This window comes from Microcaecilia unicolor, chromosome 1, assembly GCF_901765095.1.
Source record: "Microcaecilia unicolor chromosome 1, aMicUni1.1, whole genome shotgun sequence".
Classification (NCBI taxonomy): domain Eukaryota; kingdom Metazoa; phylum Chordata; class Amphibia; order Gymnophiona; family Siphonopidae; genus Microcaecilia; species Microcaecilia unicolor.
The window spans coordinates 116,217,119-116,242,036 of record NC_044031.1 but is presented as its reverse complement, the minus strand read 5'-3'; the positions used below and the strand labels follow the sequence as shown (position 1 = coordinate 116,242,036).

Genomic DNA, 24,918 nt, shown 5'->3' with positions numbered 1-24,918 from the left:
CGAAGGGTGGTCCCGGGGGGCCTGCATAGCAGTAGGCCTTGAGACAGGTGGAGACCCTCTCGATGCCTCGCTACTCCCAGTGCGATGTGGTCATTCGGCAGCCATTACCTGTGCTTTTGAAGTCGATGTTTCCCTCAACGTCGATGTTGCCGACCTCTGTACCGATGCCGACGTCGAAGGACCGGACCGATCTGCAAAAAGGTTTTCTCATTGAGCCTCCTTAGACACTTGGGTCTGTTTTTTCATCAAAGGACACAGCTTACAAGCAGCTGGTAGATGATCAGGCCCAAGGCACTGGAGACACCACACATGGGGGTCGGTACCCGAGATGGTTCGGTTGCACCGAGTACAACGCTTAAAGCCGCTGGGTGTCCTCGATGACATGGACAGAAAAACGGCATCTGCAAAATTAAAGGACACGATTGTGCCAATTAAAAAGGCACAAAAAGGGAAACAAAAACCCAGCCGCGGCGAAAAGAAAGAAAACAAACTTAGTGACAAAACTAAGGAAAATAAAGGGAGTGGAGGAGTGGCCTAGTGGTTAGAGTGGTGGACTTTGGTCCTGGGGAACTGGGTTCGATTCCCACTGCAGGCACAGGCAGCTCCTTGTGACTCTGGGCAAGTCACTTAACCCTCCATTGCCCCACGTACAAACAAGTACCTAAGCTGCATTGAGCCTGCCATGAGTGGGAAAGTGCGGAGTACAAATTTAAAAAAAAATACTCTAGTAAAATTTTTTATTTTTATTTTGTTGAAACAAAGAACAAAAAAAAAAAAGAAAACGCGAAGACTCTCTCTTGGGCCGAAAGGAACACAGCTAAAAAAACTGTGTCACCCCAGACGCGGAGAAAAAGAAACTGAGGTCCTTACTCATGCAACGGGCGGGAAACCGGTGCGAGCCGCTCGCTCTTCAGAAGACTCTGGAAGATTTTTGAGATTTTGCTGGCAAAACTTCTGATCCTGGGCCTACGTGGACGTCGACCCAAGTGTGAGAACAAGCAGCCTGCTTGTCCTCGAAGATATATATAGTACCATTAATAAACTTACCTCAAAGAAATGCTAAATAATTAATTTGCCTCAAAGAAATGCTAAATAGGCGAGAGACTATCTCAGACTAAATCTCCCAAATTGCCAAAAAAAGTGATCTACAAAACAGTCCACTCTGAAGACTTCACTTACCTAGGAACCAAATGATGGAACTCCTTACCACAGAAAATAAGACGTATACAGGAATATGTCAAATTCTGCAAAATCCTTAAATCATTCCTCTTCAAGCAAACCCTCACAAAGAACAACCATATCTCAAACAACTAATTCTTACCTGAATTGGTTATTACTTTATTTAACATTAACCTTCTCAATGCTTCATGTACAATTTCTCATTCATAATAGATTTTCCAAATGTTGAATACCCATAGTTTTCCCAGTATGTCTATGATATTGTATTGTATAATTGGATTCTTACAAAAATTACTTTCTTATGCATTAGTCTCTGTTATATATCCTACACTGTTTATTGTAAGCCACACTGAACTCAAATTTGTTTAGGATAATGTGAGATATAAATGTCACAAATAAATAAATAACTAAATTTATTATTTAATGAAGAATGAGGTCAGTCTGTACTGAACAATGGGCTACAGAAGCCAAGCCAATCACACTGCATGGAAAAGACACCTTGTACTGCACAAGTTGAGGGAGGAAACAGGAGACTGAAGAGTCCGTTTTTGGGAGTAATGAAAGGGCTCCGAAATTAATATAGCAGACAGTTCATCACAGCTGTGCTGACACTGACCCCTGAATTCTATAAATGGTGCTTTAAATTGTGCATGCAAACTCGGCACATGCCCAATTTAGCGTGCAATTTAATACAATGAGCCAATTAGCACCAATAATTGGAATTTTAACAATTATTGGTGCTAACTGGCTTTAATTAAAATTTGCATGTGGTACAAAAAGGAGGTGTGGCTATGGGAGGGTCATGGGTATTCCTTTAATTTAGGTGCATTGTTATAGAAATTGGGGGATCTACGCTTTATTTAGGAGCAGGGATTTGTACTAAGGTTTCATTGGTGTAAATGGTTGCACCTAAAAGTAGTTGTGGTTCCCAGCACTAAGCGCTATTCTATAAACAGTGTCTAACTTTGAGCACCGTTTATAGAATAGCACTTTTGTTTCAGCGCCAATTCTTTTAGGCACCATTTAAAACATTTAGTCCTTAGTCGTGAATGGGGAGGAATAGAATACCCAAGTTTTCATAAAGACGAATTACAAAAATTAAACATCAGATTGAAATAACATAGCAAATGACAGCAAGTAACAGATCTGTATGGTGCACCCAGTCTGTCCAATGTGGCCAGAGTTGTATCTGCCACTCCCTGCAGGTTATACCCTTCTATGCCCTGCTTACAGTGTGAAGGTGATTTAAGCTTTGCTTTGATTCCATCCTCTTTCTAAATAGGGATCCACTGTGTTTATTCCACACATTTTTAATTCTGTCACTGGTTTTGTGCCTGCCACCTCCCCCTGGGTGGGTATTCCTGGCATCCATAACTCTCTCCATAAAGAAACATTTCCTGACATTAGTCTACCACCCTACAAACTCAATTCACATCCTCTAGTTCTACTGCTTTCCCATCTCTAAAATAAGATCTGTTTCTATATTAATAATGTAACAACCTAAGTAGTGAGATGACTGAAAGGGATATGATATAATTTTACAAGATCAAGAACATTTGTTACATATTTGAAACAGTAAAACAAGAGAATATATCATTAAATCAACAATCAGCTGACAGAAAACAGATCAGAGAAAGAATTTTTTTTTCTTTACACAACACACAATCTGAGAATCTGTTGCTGGAGAATGTGATCAAGGAAATTAACACAGACATCCATAAAAACTTATCAGCCAGGTAGACTCAGGAAAACTTTACTCACCCATCTCTAGAAATGAGCAAGGAGAAACAGAGCTACCTTTTAGGACATGCTAGGTACTAGAGAATGACATGGGGATGGGAACCTGTAGTAAATCCATGGTAGCAGGAAAAATAAATTGGCACGTTTACCACGGGTGGGGGAGCAAATTTTTTTACTGCACCATGGGAACAGTAAAAAGCTTTGCATTCGTGGTTTAAAAAAAACCCCAACAACAACAAAAATATGGTTACCGCTCCCATGGGTCCAGCATCTCTATGTCTGCTTTCCTCTCTTCCTTCCCTCTGTAGTAGCTCTACCTTATATGCAGCTGACCAAGATCTCCACAGGCCTGCTCTGGGGCCTTCCCTCTGCTGGGCCCTGCCTTTTGATGCAACTTCCTGTTTAGCAAAAACAGGAAGTTGCATCAGAAAGTGGAACATCCAGCAGAGGGAAAGCCCTGGAGCAGGCCCGTGGAGATTGCTGTTGGCTGCATAAGATAGAGCTACTGTGGTGGGATGAGAGGAGGAAGAAGATAAAGTGCAGGACCTGCAGGGATGGGGGGGGAGGGGGGGGGGGGGTGCTGCTGGAAATGCAGAAGGGGGCTGCAGGGAAGGGAGAGAGGTGCCGGACCCATAGGGGGGCTGGAGGGAAGGGAGAGAAGCGCTGGACCCATGGGAGGGGGGGGGGGGGGGGCTGCTGGAAGGAAGGGAGAGAAACAGTGGACCTATGGGAGGAGCTGCTGGAGGGAAGGGAGAGAAACAGTGGACCTATGGGAGAGGGCTGCTGGAGGGAAGGGAGAGAAACAGTGGACCTATGGGAGAGGGCTGCTGGAGGGAAGGGAGAGAAACAGTGGACCTATGGGAGAGGGCTGCTGGAGGGAAGGAAGAAAAACACTGAACCCATGGGAGGGGGCTGCTGGAGGGAAAGAAGGGAAGGGAAAGAGATGCTGAACCAAGGGGATGAAGGAAGAGGGAATGAAATATTGAACATACAGCAGAGGGAGGGAGGAAGACATATTGGTGTGGAAGAGGAAGAGAGGGGAGAAGCTGAACTGAAACAGGGGTGATGATGGGCATGGAGGGGAGCACAGGGGCAAGAACACAAAGGGAGATGCTGCATGCAGATGGTATATGGACACAGAGGGAAGATGCTAGACATGGGGAAGACTAGGAGAGAGATGCTAGACTTGGGGGAGAGGCATAGGGACACAGAGGAGTGATGCTGAACACAGGGGGAGAGTATAGGGACACAGAGCGGTGATGCGAATGTGGGAAGATAGACAGAGAGGAGATGCTGGACAGGGAAGTGTAGAGGACAAAAAGAGGAGAGAGATGCTGAACATGGGGAAAGATAGGTACACAGAGATGAAAGATGGATGGTGAGCCTGGAGAAAAAAGAAATTTCAAATGGGCAGGAGACCCTGGAGAGTGAGTCAAGAGAAAACAGAGGGAAACAGAAACCAGAACCTGGGGACCAACATGATTTGAAAAATAAAATGACCAATTAACAAAAGGTAGGAAAAATAATTGTATTTTCTATTTTGTAGATAGAGTATATCATATTTGAAATGTGTATGCTGCCAGAGCTGGTATTAGACATGGCTGGGGCTCAGGGCAGAAATTTGGTAGGGGGACTCTACCAGGCTGTGCCTTCTTCAGCTTCCGGCAGGCTTAGGGATCTCTTTGGCCAAGGGGCAGTTGCCTTAGTTACACTCCCCTAACACAATCCATGGCATGAGTCATCTTTATATTTTTATTTATTTATATAGTGAAACTTGTTAGAGAAAATATAAGTTAAGTATAGCAGAATAATAAAAGATATTGGTAGGTAGAGATGTGCAAGTGTTGGGTAAATGGGTTCATAGGATTAGTTTGGGTCATTTGGGTAGGCTTGCTTGAACATATGGGTTTTTAGTGATTTCCAGAAGGGTAGATAGTTCCTGATTGATCAGATAGGTCTGGGGAGGGCATTCTAGAGTTGGCTGCCTAAGAAGGAGAAGTTGGATCATAATAGGTTTTGTACTTGAGTCCTTTGCAATTGGAGTAATGTAGATTGAGGTAAGTTCGTGAGGTTTCAGACATGTTTCTGGTGGAAAGGTCAATCAGATTGAGCATATAGTCCAGAGATTCACCGTGGATAATCTTGTGGATTAATGTTTGGGCCTTGAAGTTGATTCGTTCTCGGATAGGGAGCCAGTGAAATTTTTGTTGAAGAGGTGTTGCGCATTCAAATCGTGGTTTGCCAAAAATGATTTTGCATAGTGTAGGAGCAAATGCACCCCCTTTCTATTTCTTTGGTGTTGTACTACATGCAAGGTGTGGCTTCTTGAGATTTTGGTTTAATTTATGTTTATCATTTTTGGTCAGGTATTTTGTTAGCATGAATTTTCTATGTAGCATTCTGTAGTAATTTGGCTTGTTCAGTTTTCTTGATACTGGAGGGGATATTTGTGAGGGGGGAGGGGAGACAGGGGTTTTGTTGATCCTTGTACTGTATTGTTTGTGATTTATAAAATGACAGTTGAATAGAATATTGTTCCTTTTTATATTTTAATAAAATGATTTAGATATAAAATAGCTGTTTGAGGCTTGTGCGGACGGGAACAAGCTTTGTCCCCATGTCATTCTCTACTGGGTACTTCTGACCCAGATTGGCCACTATTGGATACAGGATGCTGAGCTCAATGAACCTTGGTCTGACTCAGCATGGCTTTTCTTATGTTCTTACACATCTTATTTGGCAAACTCACATTTTGGAGCAGACAGGATTCCAGGTGCATAGACATGGGCTCCTCGTAACACAGCATTTCCACACTGGGCTTCTACAATTACCTGGGCAGAGTGCTTCTCCAAGGTCTTCCTGTACATACAGATGTAGCCAGTGAGAATAGAGAAAAACCTGACACAACCATCCTTACCAGATTTCTCTCTTTATACCTCCCAGAGCCCTGCAAAATAATTGCTACTTACATTCTGTTCAGAGGACTTCCCTACTAAAATTTACATAGCAGAGAATTATTTGTGAATTGTTTCCTGAACCCTGTACTGAAATACATATATTTACCTTGAACAGTGCTGCCTGTACTACCAACACAACAAAGATGCAAAATTATGAACCATCATCAATATAAAATGACCACTAAAAAAAGGAGGTTTTCACCCAGCCAAAAAATGTGCATATTTCCATTATGATGTTTGCCCTGTGTTTTATTAAAGTCTAGAATAACACATCCTATATAATAATTCTCACCACCAACGTTCTAATGTGGGACTGCCTGTGTCCGTGGCTCCTGGATTTGCTGAGCTAGGCTCCGTAGTCAGGATGACGTCACTAACAGCTGATTCCCAGGCAGGGGGAGGAGTAGGGAAACACGCTCCGCATGTTTCCCTACTCCTCCCACTGCCTGGGAATCAGCTGTCAGTGCGCTGCTCCCTGCCACTTCGGAGCAAATGGCAGCGGCGCATCAAAAAACTACAAGCGTGGCACCACAAAAACCCTCCCCCCTCGGCGCATCACCCAATCCCCGGAGGAGCGCAATGACGTGACAGGCGAGAGGAGGAGTGGCTGCAGAGACTGCATTGTAAGACTCAGGCATTTGCGAATGATTTGGGCTGGGTTTAAAAACATTTATCGCTTCTTTTCTTCTTGTAGCGGCTGCTGCTGCTCAACAGAAGCAGCCGGACAGCATTACTACTGGCATCTGCGGGTGTCGATGGGGTTTGATGCGCCCGGGGGGGGGGGATGTTGATGTGCCGGAGGGGATTGGGTGATGCGCCGGGGGGGGGGAGGGGGGGGGTCGCTGGACATGTATGGCTGGAGGTGGGGCAGGGGAGAGGGAGGTGGGGAGGGGGTCCTGAGACCAGAGAGGTGGGGGTGGGGAGGGGGCCCTGTGAGAGGGGGTGGGGCTCACACTCACTCACTCTCTGACACACTCCATCTCTCTGTCACACACACACAGTCTCACACACACAGACACACACACACGCTGTCTCTCTCTCATTCTCTCTGACACACACACTCCATCTCTCACACACAGACACACACACACGCTGTCTCTCTCTCATTCTCTCTGACACACACACTCTCTCTCTCTGTCAAACATACGTACTCCGAGGAAAACCTTATTAGCGCCCGTTTCATTTGTGTCAGAAATGGGTCTTTTTTAATGGTTATTTATAATAGTGGAAGTAGATGATATTTCACTTTGCTTATTCATTCATAAAGACAATTTCAACCACCATTTTTAAAGTGCCATTTCAAAGTAGGAGCAAGTATCACTAGTTAAAAGTGACAGATCAAGCAGTGTAAGTTGGGAGATGATGGCCTCTCCCAAACTTTTTTCCAACACTGATAGCTTAAAAAAAGTTGGGTAAGGTCTGGCTGAGTGTAGAGGTGCTGTACATGGTCATGTAGAAATCCTGGGTTGGATTACTGGATCAGGCTGGCCAGACTGGGAATGTTGTGGAAACGATGTACATAGCCCTGGTTCACTCTGAGTTCGGAGTCATAGTTTAATGGTGACAGACTCAGAGTGCACGTGTACTGGGTTCTGAAGTAACCTGTGGCTCTGCCTATCTCTTTCAGGACCTAGCTACAGCTCAGGAGTGGAGGGCAGCCTCTAGCAGTGTATGTTTCTGTGTGAACCTTTTCATACACAGAACGAAGGTATTGCTATTCCAACAGATAACCGTAGCAGTTTATAAGGCTGCTCATGCTGAGCTGTACAGTAAGCTTGCAACACAACTCCTCAAAGCACAGAATATTCAAGGGCATCTCTTACACCTGCAGCTAGTTGCTTTTACAGATAACCAAAAGGATAAAGAAGATGGAATCATTTGCTGGAAACAAAAACAAACAAAAAATTACAAACCTTGGACCGATAACTGGGATCAGTAAAACATCTAGAAGTTTAGGGTGCTGAAAGACTGGAACATTAAGCCCGTTGAACTGCTGTTCGAAAACACAAATACACATTTATTATAGCAAAGAAAATGCTAGGTTGAAGTTGCTCTGAAATGTGCTTAACCCAAACAGAACTTTTAAGCTGAAGTTCTCTTTCATTCACAGCTCCTTGCATATCTGAACATTTCTATCTGGGCAGGCTCCAATTACTTAACTAAACAAAGGCACTTTTTCCCTTCATAGTCACATGTTTTAGGCCTGAAAGAGAAGTAATATGGTATACACACACCTAGAGGCCAACCAAATTTCAGTCCATTGCCCCAGGTACAAGATAAGTATCTGTATTATATTATGTAAACCGCTTTGATTGTAACCAAGTCCCTTTCCCTTTTCAGTTTCAACACTGAAACCATCTTAAAATCTGGATATATTTTGGTTTCAGTTGAAAATGTCAGTGCATTTTCAGCTGAAACTGAACCCTTCCTCCCCCCAACCAAAAGCGAGCTACATGGCCCTCCACCACTCTCCTTCTAACGAAAGACGCTGCAACCTCTCAACCAAAAAACGCCGTCCTCCCACTGGTGGTCCAGTGGCCTTGTGGAGGCAGGAGCAATCCCCAATCGCTCTTGCCCATGCCAGCTCCACAGCTAAAATGGCTGCCAGGGCCTCCCATGGCTGTCTTGTGAGAGTGCTGCGGGAGGTTGCAGCAGCCATTTTGAAATTGGAACAGACATGGGCAGGAAAAATCCCCCACACAGCTATGCCCAAATCTGCCAATGATGCCTGGGGAAAGGCATCATTTCGAAAGGGAGGAGGTGATTTTAGAAGCATTCAATGTCATTCAGACACATGAATGACTATAGAGAAGTATCAATTTTAGAAAAACTGCTTACAAGTGTATCCCAGTGACACACCCAGCTTTGAAACGGGGAGCATGCATAGGTCATGGTTTGGGCAGCTCTGAATATTGTGTATATCACTTACACCTACTCCCTGACATGACCAAAGTGTTAGCTAATTGCTCATTTGAACTTTGGGTTTCGAGCAGTAATAGGAGGCCTGAGAGCTGGTCTCGAAGGGCCCAGTTAAACGAGGGCTGGGCCCGTTCGAGTCAGCTCCAAGGCATGACGGGAGAGAGCTCGGGACGTGCTGAGGAGCAGCTAGGTCGGGGATTGGGCAGGTTGAAAGAGGCAGCCTGCCCTAGTGGGAGGACAGGCTGCCTATTGGCTAAGGGAGAAGAAAGGGGGCGGGGATGGGCGAGGAGATAAAGGAGGGGGTGACGTCGGACACCAGGGCGTTGGTGATCCTCGGAGGTGGTTTCCCACCCGCTCACCCTTATGTTGGGGGGGGGGGGGGGATGTGTTTGTAAGACGATGTGTGTTATTGTGTTTTTCAGGATTGGCAGATGTCACAGCGGCAAAAATAAGAACACAACAAACCCCGAGCTACAAAAGATATGGCTCATGGGGGGGCTGAGCCAGAGCATGGAAGGCGGGTCGGGTGACCCGGGAGACAAGTGTGGAGGTCCACACGGAGCGGGGCCCCTGCTGTGATGGCAGGGCCTAGAAGAGATTGCCGATTTGCTGACAGGGCGATCGGCAGATGGCGGGGGGGGGGGGGGGGGGGGTGTCCAGGATTATGGCATGTCCGGACCCATGTAGCTCAGGGCGTGACGTTTGTACAAGTTAATCAATTTGGAATTGTTAATAAAGCAAGCTGCAGCCTAAGTTTTCCCAATATTGTTTCTAGAGAGTTATTGAAGGTGGGGGGGAGGAGATGGGGGGCTGGGGAGGGGCAAGGGGGAGAACAGGTCCCAGCTCCAAGGTTTATCAAGGGAGCACTACAAGCTGCACTTTCTTCAGCTTCTGTATGGTTATCGTCTGAAAGACGTGTTCTAAACCCAGAGAAAACCACTACCAGCTGGCTTACAGGAACATGCTCCAAACCCTGATCGACACCATTCCTATTTGATATCTGGGTGTCATTATTCTCTTTTGATAAACACATTTCTCAAATGACTAGGACTGGGTTTTACTGGTTGCGTCGCCTCTGAGCTATTTCTTACTATGTGGATTCTTTGTCTCTTCATGTCTTGGTTTACACTTTCATTATTTCATGGTTAGACTATTGTAATATGGTTTATAATGGTCTCCCATACTTTCAACTGCATCAGTTGCAAACCTTACAAAATACTGCTGCTCGACTACTTTGTAAAGCTAAGAAATTCAACCACGTTACTCCTCTTTTCATGCAGCTTCACTGACTCCCTATAACATTTCAGGTAAAATTTAAGACTCCCTTCTCCTCACTCACAAAATTCTGTACACAGGTAGACCTTCCTACTTGTCCTCTAATTATTCCTTATACCCCTTCTCGTGTTCTTCATTCCCTTGATTCTTATCATTTAGTTTTACCCTCTCCTAGGTTGGCCCACTACGAAACTCCAGAAACGCAGTCTTCTGTTTTTTAGCTCCAAATCTATTGAATACCCCCAGAAATTACGTTAAAACTTTTAACCCGGTTTAAAATTTTGCTAAAACTTAATTTTTTTTTCAATTTTCCTTTTAATGTTCCCCTTGGGCAGTAGATTTAGTTTTTACTCAGACCCTGGACTACAACACAAATGTATAGGGCTTTGTCTGTCTACCTACATCTATATTTTTTAAAAGGCGGTATCTCAAATCTCAATTAAACTTAAAGTTACCCCTGTGGCATTTAAAACCAACTCAAAAGTGCAAAATTGTAATTTAGGAGCAGGCTCCTTACTTGCTGCCCCTTGGATGTGCAGTTCTGTAAAATCTGCAGCTTACACTTTCAGATTGCAGAATTCTCTGTATACATGTGTAAGTGTCTGCATTTACAAGTACAGAATCCCAAGTGATGCTACTCCTTTTTTTACCCTGTTCGTTTGTAAATTTATCCTGATAGTCCTGGTTAAAGACGTGGATAAGCACTGACAACTATGGATTGTTCAAGCTGAAGAGAATATTAAGATAATTTTTTTACTTTTTGTCCCTTCAAATGTGCTTAGTATTTTTGAAGACTCTTTTTAACATCTCTTATTTCATTGCTAAGCCTAGATTGTAGCAAAATTTGACATATGAAAGGAATTTAAGTGGGGGTTTTTCCCACAGATTGGCACTAGTGGAGTTTTTTTTACCCTGCTAATTTCACCTGCTGGAAACTGATGATATTAGTGGAATCTCCAGTGAGGATCGACTGATATTATAAGCTGTATCCTGAAGCCCTGACAGTGAATCAAGGGTTTTGTTTTCCAAGACTAAGCCATTAAAATATTTATGCGAACCTTGTATATCTCCTCTATGAGTAGCTGCTTCACTTGCTCCACTGAGGCCAAGAGGGTGTTCACTCTGGCAGTAGTAAAAGCCGGTGGATGTGACAATTGACTTAACAAATTGTCAAACTTTCTTTCCACTTCATGTGCGCCCACTGCAGCTAAAAGCTGAAAAGAAACAATAATCCAATTAAGATAATGCATCAATTTCTTCTGAATGTACTTCTCTGCACATTAAAAAAAAAAAATTTCATACTGCCTTTTTAATTTAACATTCCTAATAATCCTTACCAGCTTGATAATACTATCCTAATAATGTGAATGTTCTAATGCAAATTGCTTCTTCTCACAGTTTATCAGTTATTTTGTCAACAATCAAACACTGCAAAGAGTTTAGATATATTTAAATATGAAGCTTTAAAAATGAACAATAAGCATTTTGAAATTATAAAGAAGCACAATTACAATAAAGGTCTGAAATAATTGGCAAATGTTTCTGGAAAACATAGAATGTAGATGCATCACATGCACTCATTTAAAAATAAATTTTTAATTAGAAACACTTCATGTTTTAAATCTAGTTTCACCTCACATTATACTTTCAGTGACATGCTATCTCCCATATAAAATATATAAGAAGGCAGTTTTGAAAAAAAACAACTATCAGACTAGCTACAGTTAACTGGTTTCTCCAGCTACAAGCACTCACAACCATCAGCTCAATCAGCCTGTAACTTCAGCATGCTTCTTTCAATTTTTGTCACTCAGCACCACAGAAAACAGGGAGACATGGAGGGGCATAATCGAACGGCACCAGCCATCTCCGGGGCCGGCTCCGCAAATGGGTGGAGCCGGCCATCTTTTTCTTCGCTAATACGGTTGGGTCCAGCCAAATGTGAGAGATGGCCGGCATCGATTTTCGGCAATAATGGAAACTAATGCCGGCGATCTCAAACCCGGCCAAATCCAAGGCATTTGGTCGTGGGAGGAGCCAGCATTTGTAGTGCACTGGTCCCCCTGACATGCCAGGACACCAACCGGGCACCCTAGGGGGCACTTCTAAAAATTAAACGAAAAAATAGAAATTGCTCCCAGGTACATAGCTCCCTTACCTTGTGTGCTGAGCCCCCCCAAATCCACCCCCCACAACTCTACACCACTACCATAACCCTTAGGGGTGAAGGGGGCACCTACATGTGGGTACAGTGGGTTTTGGGCGGGTTTGGAGGGCTCCCATGTACCACCACAATTGTAACAGGTAGGGGGGATGGGCCTGGGTCCACCTGCCTGAAGTGCACAGCACCCACTAAAAACTGCTCCAGGGACTTGCATACTGCTGTCAGGGAGCTGGTATGACATTTCAGGCTGGCAAAAAAGGTTTTTTTTTGGGTGGGAGGGGGTTGGTGACCACTGGGGAAGTAAGGGGAGGTGATCCCCGATTCCCTCCGGTGGTCATTTGGGGCTCCTTTTTGAAGTCTGGTCGTGAAAAAAAAAAGGGACCAAGTAAAGCTGGCAAAATGCTCAAGCCTGGCTTTTTTTTTTTCCATTATCGGGCGAAGCCGGCCATCTCGTGAGCACGCCCTCATCCCGCCCCCATCCTGCCTTCACTACCCTACCGACACGCCCCCTTGAAGTTTCGCCGGCTCCGCGACGGAAAGCAGTTGAACCCGGCCAAAATTGGCTTTCGATTATATCGATTTGGCCGGTTTCAGGAAATCACCGGCCATCTCCCGACTTGTGTCGAAAGATGGCCGGGGATCTCTTTCGAAAATGAGCTGGATATGCTCCCAGATTACTTAAGTCACATCAACAATACAAGAAGGGAAAGTTTATGTATGGAGACTTTAGTTTGCTTTCAGTACATCCCTGCTCTGTTAGTTCACCACACTATAACACTGAAAATCAGTAAAGCATCAGTTGAAAATTAAGTTAAAAATGTTTTGAAAATACCTTTTGAAGCAATTATTAATTTAAAGTGGAAGGATTTTATGATAAGAGATATGCTTGAGCTGTTTAAGTCAGTTATAATGAAAGATATTAGAGGTTTCTTCCTTCCACTGGTATAATTTCTAAGCCTGCTATCAACAGTGGTTAGCGTATCTGGGTTTAAAAAACGTTTGGACAAACTCCTAGAGGAATCAAGTCCATAGTCTGTTGTTGAGATGCATATGGGGAAAGCCACTGCTTGTCCTGGGATTCGTAGCATGGAATGTTGCTACTAATTGGATTTTTGCCAGGTACTTGTAACCTTGATTGGCCACTACTGGAAGCAGGATACTGGGCTAGAAGATCGACCACTGGTCTGACCCAGTATGACTATTCTTATGTTCATAAATGCTTGAAAACAAAATGTGGTGGGAACTTCAAGCTGCTGTTCTAAAGATCTGCTTAAGGATGCCCCAGATTTTTCAGGTAACACAGTAGACAGTGCACAGAGTGCAGCTTGGTTGTTCTGAGCAGGCTCATGCCTTAGTCTATATATCTTCAAAATGCCGGATTCTATTCATGTCACAAAAGATGGCTTAGACACCTGTAATCCTCTTTGGCTAGTTGCAAACAGAACAAATAGCTCCCCAAATAGCATCTGTGAAGAAACTGTGTGTTTTAAGCCTGTAAAATGTATTGGATATTTTCCTGCATTAATTATGTCTTGAAGTGTATTTCTCCTATTTGGCCAGAAGGTGTTTCTTTTTTTGTAAGCTGTTACAGAAAAAAAAAAGAATGTTCTCTCTTTAGTTTAACACAAACAGGAAGCAAGAAGCAGTATATTTTTGAAATTTTCTTGTTCTGGGCTCTGATTGGCCCAGGAGCTCCATTTTATTTGGAGAGTACTGGCTTTTGCTCCAGTCTTAACCTGGGAGAAAACAGAGATAGATCTCTTTGCTGAGACTCAGTTGGTGAATTATATGTCCTGATCTTCCCAGGTACTTTTTAGAAAGTAAACAAATATTTAGTTATTGTTATAATTAATCCATATTTCAGTTACCTGTTATTGTTTGCTGATTGCACATTTTTTATTCATTGTTCAATTTTTAATAAACAAGTTTCAGTTTATTGCCTCTTTGTCTGAACTGATAAAGAATCCTGGTGGTTTGTGTGTTGGATCTATGAGTGTTTTCTGGGAACTGTGGGACCACTGGGACTGTGGCTCCAGTAACCTAGAAATCACTGAGGATAATTTGAGAGTGGAAGACTCGCCCAGAGGCAGTTGGGACTTAGTCAGTGAGAGGAATGTGCTAGTGTAGAGCACAAGCGGCAGGGGTAGACAGACCTGAGCTGTGTTGGGGATAGACCCTCTAAGTGGCTGCAGGGTAACCCCAGGTGGGTGGCTAGGCATTTCATGTGCAAATGGATGTATACATGACTGCAAGCCTCCTTAAATAACAGCACCCCAACCCACATTAGAAGGGGCATAACTGAAGTCAAAAGTGGAGGTCTAGTCAAAGAACTTAGAAACCCAGACAAACAGAAGGCAGAAACATCAGTGCACTGTATATGTAAAAGCCAGCTGTTATACTACTTGTGAACTCTGAAATGGGTAATAGGATATATTAATTTTGTATTGATAAGAAATAGAGAAATGTTTCGATTTGAACTTGGGCTCAGTTCACCTTTTGTGTAGCAGGTCTCATCGCAGACCCAGAAAGCCTGACTGCACATTCACACTATCATACTTTGCGGCTACAGTGAAAAGCTGCATTCCCCATCCAACATTATAAATCTATTACTGCCTTAACAGACTCTGGGCCTCATTACGCACTCTACACCGGCTGCAAAGAACAAATAATCAAGAAACTTCAGACAGCCCAGAACACTGCAGCCAGACTCATATTCGGTAAAACAAAATACGAAAGTGCTAAACCCTTACGAGAGAAACTACACTGGCTCCCACTTAAAGAGTGAATCACATTCAAAATATGCTCCTTGGTCCACAAAATCATTCACGGAGATGCTCCAGCCTACATGTCAGACCTGATAGACCTGCCACCTAGGAATGCCAAAAGATCATCCCGCACATTCCTTAACCTGCACTTCCCTAACTGCAAAGGTCTAAAATACAAACTAATGCACACGTCAAACTTTACCTACTTGAGCGCACAGGTATGGAACGCATTGCCACGCAACTTAAAAACTATCTACGAAATAACGGACTTCCACAAACTACTGAAGACCCATCTCCTTAACATGGCATATCACAAAAATCAACCAATGTGAATATACAAAACTCCCCCACATAAATTCTGAACTGTTTATCAATATCTGTTGTTATACTACTACCATGTCTTATCACTATCATGTTACCAAAAATCCTGCTGTAACACTATCTATTTTCCTAATATACTTCCATTACTCACGATGTATTGTAAGCCACATTGAGCCTGCAAAGAGGTGGGAAAATGTGGGATACAAATGCAATAAATAAATAAATTACAGTGCAGTACTAGTTCTGTTTGAGAGAGCTGTAGAATTAAAACCAGACAAGCTAAGTTTATTTTTTGTTTGTCCAACACTATAGTTTTTCAGAAGCAGAAAGGGAACACTAACTCACGCTGACAGACCCACAGGCTGGACTGGGCTCAGCCCACTATAGAGCACTTACTCCATGCCCTGTCAGAGGGGTAGCAACAGCTTCAAGAGTTGTGCAGAACCAGTGGCTAAGAAAGCAAATAGAATGTTAGGTATCATTAGGAAAGGAATGGAAAACAAAAATAAGGACATTATAATGCCTTTGTATCGCTCCATGGTGCAACCACACCTTGAATATTCTGTTCAATTCTGGTAACTGCATCTCAAAGAAGATGTAGTGGAATTAGAAAAGGTTCAGAGAAGGGCGATGAAAATGATAAAGGGTTTTGGGACGATTTCCCTATGAGGAAAGGCTAAAGCGGCTAGAGCTCTTCAGCTTGCAGAAAAGATGGCTGAGGGGAGATATGATAGAGGTCTATAAAATAATGAGTGGAGTGGAATGGGTAGACGTGAATCGACTATTTATTCTTTCCAAAAATACTAGGACTAGGGGGCACGCGATAAAGCTACAAAGTAGTAAATTTAAAATGAATCGGAGAAAATATTTCTTCACTCAACATGCCTCCAAAAAATAAAGAAAGGGATCCAGACAAGAGAGCCTGAAGCTCCGAAATCCTATGTGCCAATGCAACAGCCACCACAAATGCTGTCTTTTTAGCATAAGATATTTTAAGGCAGAGAAATGGCTCAAAAGGAGGCTTCTGAAAAGCCCAACGGACTAAATTAAGGTTCCACTCTGTACACAGCTTATGAAAGGGAGGCTGCAAGAGTCTCGCTCCCCACAAGAATTGAATAATATCCTGGCGAGCCACAAGAGCCATCTTCTGTAGTCGGCCCCTGAAACAAGCCAAAGCCACAACCTGGAAGGAGACAGAGGGTAGTAGTAAATGGAGTTTGTGTCTGATGACTTTAAGGTGGCCAAACAGGTAGAAAAGGCAACACTTAAAGCCAGAAGGATGCTTGGGTGCATAAGGAGAGGGATGACCAGCTGGAAAAAAAGAAGTGAGTGAGACCCCATTTAGAATACCATGTGCAATTCTGGAGACTGCACTTATGGAAAGATATAAACAGGATGGAGTTGGTACACAGGGTGGCTGCAAAATTGGTCAGCGGTTTCTGTCTTAAAACATACAGGGACAGGCTCATGAATCTCAACATGTATATGCTGGAAGAGAGGTAGGAGAGAGGGGATATGATAGAGATGTTTAAATACCTCAGTGGCGTTAATGTACAGGAGATAAGCCTTTTCCAAATGGAGGCCTCTGGAATGATAGGGCATAAGATGAATCTGAGGAAATACTCTTTCATGGAAAGGGTGGTGGATGTGTGGAATGGCCTCCTGGTGGAGGTAATGGAGACGAAGACTGTGTCAGAGTTAAGGTGGGGGACAGACACGTGGGATCTCTTGGGAAAAGGAGGAGGTAGTGGTTACTGAGGATGGGCAGACTGGATGGGCCATATGGCCCTTATCTGCCATCATGTTTCTATGTTTCAGAGAACCAAATGCCAATCCTTTCTGAAGACCTGCCTGGAGAAATGATAGGATGTGCATGATCTGAGCAAAGAAGGGAGAAAGAACACCTGCCTTCAAATGTCCTCCACATCCTCGCATACACCATGGATGAGGAGTGTTTCCAAGCCTGAAGCAAGGTAGCAATGACTGAATCAGAATAACCATTTCATCTCAACCGAGCCTATTCAATGGCCAAGCCGTAAGACCAAAAGGGGGCACGGATCCTCCATGAGCACTGGACCTTGCTTCAATAGGCCGTGTACTTGTGAAAATGGAGAGAACTTTTGTCCAGAAGTTGAATCAGGTCTGTGTGACACAGCCCCTGTGGTAAATCCAGTGCTAGGGGAATTATTCAACCCCAGTGCAATGTGATCCTTTTCAACACAGAGCCTACCATGGACCAAGGAGGAAAGACATACAGTACATGTGTCTCCAGCCAGGGCTACAATATGGCATCAATCCATATCAAGCCCTGTTCTTTCCAATGGCTGAAGAACTTGGAGATTTTGGCATTCCTTTTCATCACAATCAAATCCAGAAGTGAAGAAGCCCATCAGTCCACTATCAGCTGAAACCCATGGCTAGATATTTCCCATTCTCCTGGATCCAAGGGGTGTCTACTAAGAAAAGTCCACCTCCATGTTCAAGGACCCTGCAATGTGAGCTGCCTACAAGCAGAAAAGATTTATCTCCGCCCAACTCATGAAGGAGGTCACCTCCACTGCCATCGGACAACTGCAGGTCCCGCCTCTTTTGTTGATATAAGCCACTGCATTATCGGAGAAAACTTGGACCAGGGTCCCTGCCAGATAGAGAGCAAAGTCCCACAAGTCATTCTGCACTGCCCTGAGCTCCAAGCGATTTACTCAGACTCCAAATTTGTCCAGGTGACCTGTGCCAAATGGAACTCGTGATGAGCTCCCCAACCCGACATGCTGGTGCCCGTTGTCACCACCATCCACTCTTTCATTGGAAAGAAAGCTCAGATGGTCAAATTCCTGGGTGACAACTACCATTGTATACTCCGTCTGGCAACCAGCATCCAAGGAAGATGAATGTCATACTTTTATGACACTGGAGACCGAATATGAGCCCTTGCCCATGGCACCACTTCCATCGCCATTCTCACTGGCCCCATAACCTGGGCTTGCCTTGACTGAGAAGATGAATCTCTTGAACTAGCTTAAACCTCCTACCTTCCATGAGGAAGATCCTCTCCCATGCTGTGTCGAATAGAATGCCCAGATACTCCAGCATTTGCAATGGAGTTAGTCTTCTCTTCTTGAAATTGATCACCCAACCCAATGACTGCAGAAGATAGACCCAAGGCTATGACTGCTCTTAGTGTCTCCAGACAAAAGCGGGACACTCGGCCGCAGAGGTTTAGACCTTTGAAATCTAAAACCGGATGAAAGGTGCTTTCTTTCTTTGGGACAATTTAGTAGATGGAGTATCTGCCTTGTCCCTATTTGGCTTGGAAAACAGGAAAAATTGCACAGAGTGCCAGCAAGAAATGTACAGCGGCTTGAACGTTGACTACCTTGGCTCCCTTTCGACAAGGAAACTGCATGAAGAGAGGAGTGACTGAGCTGGAGAACTCGAACTTGAAACCTTCTGTAAAAATATCCAGAACCCACTGGTCTGACTTGATTTGGCCCACTGCATCCAAAACTCCTGAAGATATCCTCCCACCAGAGGAAGAGTGGACTAGCTTCACATCACTGTGAAGCTCTGGAGGCACTGGCGCTCTAGCTGAGAGGAGGACTTCCTGTCTGCAAGAAAGAAAGATTGTCATGTTTTAAAGTGGAACTTCTGACCATATTGCTGATGACTAGGCTGGTACCATCTACTTTCTCCAAGTCGAGATCAAGAGCCCTCTAAAGACAGCTGATGAGAAGCTTTTGGCTTATCCTCTGGCAACCTCTGTAGCTTAGTTTCCCCCGTACTTTCACCCAAGTTACTAAGATTTTCTCCAGCCACGTGCCGTAAAAGTACAGTTTACCTAGATGTGACTTTGACGCTGCATCCGCTGCCCAATGCCGCAACCAAGAGTTGCCAATTTGCCATGACAGCCAAAGACGTAATGCGGGCCATCATAAATAGTATCTGCCAAGCATGCCAACCCTGCTTCCATTAAGTGTTGGCGCCTCTCTTGGTTGCCGATTGCTGATGCCACTTCAGACATGCTCTTGCCACAAATGAGCTGCACACTGTTGTTTGAAAGCTCAAAGAGGCCACTTCAAAGGCTTATTTCAGCGAACCTTCTAGCGTCCTACCTGTAGGTCTTTTAGGGAGATGTCCCCTTCCATCAGCAAGTTGGTCTTCTTAGTCACCGCAGTAACCAGGGAGTCCACCCTGGAAAGATGAAATTTATCTTTCCCCTCCGGAACTAATGGGTAAATGTGAGCCATAGCTCTTTTGTCACAAGCGTAGCACAACATGTCCCAAGTGGTAAGTCAGGATTCCTCTGCTACACCAAGTAACATTTGTAGCCCTGCAGCCCTCCAAGCAGTTCCGAGTCAAACTTTAGTTGGACATACCACTCCTGGCTGCTCCCCCCAAGCTCACAGTCTCCATGCATGAGAAAAGCTCAGGAACAATACTCTGTCTCATGCGCTCCAACAAACCTCTTTCCTTCCTTTTTCTATTTTTTCTTTTAAGGTTGTTGCGCTGGAAAAGGAGACCTCTACAGGAAACAGGGGAGAGGTGAAGGAAGGAAGGGAAGAAGTAAAATTAACAGGGTACCACACACAGGGATTTGAAGACCTCCAGATATGAGTCTGCAGACTCAAGTCATCCGCAAAGCTCAAATGGGGACCAGTTGACCCGGAGCAAATCATTCATAGTAACATATAGTAACATAGTAGATGACGGCAGAAAAAGACCTGCACGGTCCATCCAGTCTGCCCAAGAAGATAAATTCATATGTGCTACTTTTTTATTTGTACTGTCCTCTTCAGTGCACAGCCCGTATAAGTCTGGCCAGCCCTATCCCCGCCTCCCAACCACCAGCTCTGGCACAGACCCTATAAGTCTGCCCAGCACTATCCCCGCCTAGGGTTACCATATGGCTCCAGAAAAAGGACTACCAGTCCCGCCTCCCACCACCAGCTGTGGCAAAGACCGTATAAGTCTGCCCAGCACTATCCCCACCGCCCAACCACCAGCCCCGGCACAGACCTTATAAGTCTGCCCAGCACTAGTCCCGCCTCCCAACCACCAGCCCCAGCACAGACCGTATAAGTCTGCCCAGCACTAGCCCCGCCTCCCAACCACCAGCTCTGCCACCCATTCTAGGCTAAAAAGTGTGTCCATCCACCTGCTGGAGAAAGAAAATACTGAAGAGTTGGACTGGATGCCAAGAGAGATATGCTTCAGCTCTGTGCATGTATGCACTATCAGAATAAAAATGCACACTCTTTTGAAAAAGTGCACACTCAATGACTTTGCTCCTGTGACAACAAAATGGCCAAACGAAAAAAAATAAAATAAAATGAACCTTCCAGGAAACATGGGAATGACACAAAACAAAAATGTTCTGGCTGTTCGTCCCTACTACCTATGCTGAGATCAAGGCTACCATTCTGGAACAGGCCGGGAGGTAACCTAGCTGGGTGAAAGTTCAAGAGGTCTATTATATCAGTTGGAAGATGCAGAACAAAAGTGGCTTCAGCCAGAAGACCAGAAACGAGGTGGCCAAGATAAGCTAGCTAGGAACTATTACAGTAGAAGTCAGTCAGTCAATGAGGGAGTGGGTGCACCTACATTTGAAGTTTATGCTAGAGGGCTCCCTGAAAGAAGCCGATACCCTCCACTAAGCTCAGCCAATGACCGAGAACCTCAGGCTGCAGGAGAGGAGATCATTCCTAGATCCCAGAAACCAAAAGTGAAATGCAAGATATCCACAGACAGTTCTGGAGAACATACAGCTCACAGGAAGATTAATCTCTGTCCTGCTTTATTGTGAAGAAGCCATCTCATCAGGGAATTCCTAGGGTCACAGAAGAAATTATTGATGTTACCCTTACTGGGCCTCATACTTGTAACTTGGCTGACGCACCATATCCCAGAGCAGATAATTTTGTGATCCTGGTGGAGTTGGATGGATCCCACACTCAAGCCATACTGTGAGACTCACTGGCCAGTGTTGAAACGTTGTAGTGCAGGCAAGCCAGGAATCCCATGGGGATCAATAATAATACTTAACTGACCAGATCTCAGTAAAGACAACAATGGAGTAAGTCAGCCTTGAAGTGCTAGTACTCTCTTGGATTCCATACGCCTCCTTTCGGGAAAGGAATACCCAAACTTCAGCAGTCAGTCAGGCCCACAGAGTCTCAGACAGGGAAACTGAAGAATAGTCAATCCCAGAGGTCTTTCTTCTTGAGGACCTGGATTTGTATGTCAAGGAACCTAAGACATCTAAGCGCCACTGACAATGTCATCATGAAGAGTTCCAGTATGGCAAGTAACTAGGGGCTGCAACAGAGAGGAATGAAGGGGGGGGGGGGGGGGGGGAATAACAAAGGACACACAAATATCCCAGGATCCCAGGGAACTTTAGGAGGGCTCAGATTGAGGACAAGTCCCTAAAATTCATAGGGGTCAAATGGTAGATGGGAAGCCAGTCCCTAGCACAGGAACCCAGAAACAGTACTGCCCCTTTTTCATAGTCAGAAAGGAGCTCATACACCTACTTGCCTGCCTGCTATACCAGCCTTCGTAGGGAGGCAGGAAATTGTTTTCTCTGTTTCTGCCTGCTATTGGAGTTGTTGTCCCCCACACACACACCAATTGTCTGGAGTGGTCTGGTAGGAATGCCAAGGAATATACCTTAGTGTATTTTCTGGACTTAAATTATATCCATTAAATTACATCCAATTATTTTGTAAGCAACATTCAATATTTATGCTATTAGGAGAGACACTTTGGGGTGTTGGTGTCTGAAGATCTAAAGGTGAAGAAACAATGCGACGGCCGTTGCCAGAAGGATTCTAGGCTGCATAGAGAGGAGTATAACCAGCAGAAGAAAGGAGGTGTTGATGTCCCTCTATAAGTCGTTGGTGAGGCCCCACTTGGAGTATTGTGTTAAGTTTTGGAGGCCATATCTTGCTAAAGATGTAAAAAGACTGGAAGCGGTGCAAAGAAAAGCCACAAAAATGGTATGGGATTTGCATTGCAAACCGTACGAGTTGAGACTTGCTGACCTATACCTTGGAGGAAAGGAGAAACGGGGGGGACATGATACAGACATTCAAATATTTGAAAAGTGTTAATCCGCAAACAAACCTTTTTCAGAGACGGGAAGGTGATAGAAATAGAGGACATGAATTGAGGTTGAAGGGGGGCAGACTCAGGAGTAATGTCAGGAAGTATTTTTTCACAGAGAGGGTGGTGGATATGTGGAATGCCCGCCTGTGGGAGGTGGTGGAGATGAAAACGGTAATGGAATTCAAACGTGCGTGGGATAAACACAAAGGAATCCTGTTTAGAAGGAATAGATCCATGGAATTTTAGAGGAGATTAGGTGGCGACATTGGTAATTGGGAAGGATAACCGGTGCTGGGTGGACTTCTACGGTCTATGCCCTGATCGTGACTGAATAGATACGGATGGGCTGGAGTGTAAATTTTAAGGGGTTTCAACGTTAGCATTAGAACTTAGTACAAGAACAGTGCCGGGCAGACTTTTACGATCTGTGCCCTGAGAATGGAAAAGACAAATCAAACTCGGCTATAAAGTATCACATACCATGTAAAATGAGTTTATCTTGTTGGGCAGACTGGATGGACCGTACAGGTATTTATCTGGCATCATTTACTATGTAACTATCAGGGGCATTCTCGAAAGAGAAGGGCGTCCAAAAGGAGACACAAAAGGCACATGGGCATCCCCTTGAAAGAAGGTCGCACAAATCCAATAATCAAAACCGGGCCGGAAGGGCGTCCTCAGCGCAAGGACGCCAATCTATGGTCGTCCCCACAGGGGGCGTGCTAGGGGCGTTATGGGCGGCGTTACGTGATGTGCGCCCCCATCGTATAACGGCTTGTGAAATGGATTCACACGGGTCGGAACATGGGCGTTTTTAATTAGAACTGAAATAAAAGCGACCAGGGTAAGGGGGAAGTCATCTTTAGATTCATTAGCGATTTTCTGCAGTTGGAGAGTGGCGAGAGCGTTGTTGGGAGAGAAAGCTGAGAGTTTGTTGAGTACCTGTTACCTTTGTCTGTTGCCGTAGTTGGAATGTTTTCACCCTCACCTGCCTTATTTCTGTTTTACCTTTTCAGCATTCCCTACCCCTTCTAGCCCCCAAACCCAGACACCACTACTCCTTCTTCTATCGCCCCCATACCCTCTCTATTCACTGTCCCCAAGTTCATAATTCATTCCCCTACCTGTTTGTAGTCGTTGTTTGTCTTTGTCCTGTGTACTGCTGCAGCATGTTTGTGAAGACTGTCATTTGCTGCTTGGAGAATGAGTGGCTAGAGGGTGTGGCAGGAGAGTTTGTAGTGTGTCAGAGAGTGCTTGCAGTGTGTCTCTGCTGTGTGTGACCACATTGTTTGTTGGTGGTGGGAGAGTGAGCGGCAGCTTCTGTTTGTTGCTGCTGTGTTTCACCAAGTTGGTAGGGAGAGGTGAGCACTGGTGGCACTGCATTGCACCTGTAGTGTGGGGAAATGGAGGCACTAAATGCACAGGTGGCTTACATGTTGGAGGAAGAGGGGAGCCACCGCAGGAGGTACTCACACCCCAGAGTTTTCAGGCCCCATAGCAATTTCCTAGACCTCACTGACCTGCAGTATCTCACTAGGTACCGCTTTGATAGGGCTGCCATTCAGTACCTTTGTGACCAGCTCAAACCCCTCCTGCAGCCCAGGACCCATAGGAACAACCCCATCCCTGTGCACCTAAAGATCACTGCTTCTCTATCTTTTCTGGCCAATGGGAGTTTCCAGTCTGTCCTAGCTGTGAACACGGGTCTCACCCAGGCTTCCATTTCTAAGTGCCTCACCCAGTTCCTTGATGCCTTCCTTACCCACACCTCTGAGTACATCACCTTCCCCACCACCCCCCAGGCCCTGCAGAACAACATGGCTGACTTCTACACCATAGCTCTCTACCCCTCTGTCATAGGCGCCATTGACTGCACACGTGTCGCATTCAGGCCCCCCTGGGCACGAGAGGCCACTTATAGGAATAGGAAAGCATTCCACTCCATGAATATGCAAGTTGTGTATGACGCCCAGGGGGAGATTCTAGACGTGTGTGCCCGATTGTCACGTTTTCCAAGCAGGAAACTGGGTTTGTGAGCCCTTGGACCACTGCCGAGGAGCGGCAGTGGCAGGCAAAACCACCCCACACCGAAGGCAAGGCAGAACTCTGATAAACAGTTAGGCTTCACCTGCACATGGCCACCTTTCACCAGGAGTTGAGTCCCTGGCTGCCGGCAGGACTTATAGGACAGGGAAGGAACATGATCCCAACAAGGCTGCACAGGGACTGAGGGTCACAGGGGAAAGGAATATACAGGGGCAGCAAGGCAGGGAAAGGATAAGCTAAAAGGACAGGACAGAAAGCTGCAAGCAGCCACTAAAACAGGAAATAAAACACTGAATAACAAGACACAGAACTGAAAGCTGCAGAGCAGCCACAAAGACACAAACAGACAAAGACTAAACACAAACCTATAACCCAGAGACAGGACTAGCAAACAAACAACAACCTAATCTAACTACCCACTGACTAACTAAAACAGACAAGAAGC

At 44.9% G+C, this 24,918-nt stretch overlaps 1 protein-coding gene across 6 annotated transcripts in view; it reads right to left on the bottom strand.

Moving 5' to 3' along the window:
- Positions 1–24,918, bottom strand: part of NSUN6 (NOP2/Sun RNA methyltransferase 6) — a 104,830-nt gene that overhangs the window by 61,221 nt on the left and 18,691 nt on the right. For 5 of the 6 annotated variants that reach the window (XM_030189926.1, XM_030189925.1, XM_030189924.1 and 2 more), the window contains exons 3-5: positions 11,129–11,284; positions 7,790–7,869; positions 5,669–5,778 (exon numbers count right to left, since the gene is read on the bottom strand). In XM_030189926.1, coding sequence (XP_030045786.1) covers positions 5,669–5,778; positions 7,790–7,869; positions 11,129–11,284 — 346 coding nt within the window. The remainder of the gene's footprint in view (positions 1–5,668; positions 5,779–7,789; positions 7,870–11,128; positions 11,285–24,918) is intronic. The other variant, XM_030189929.1, reaches the window with a different exon arrangement.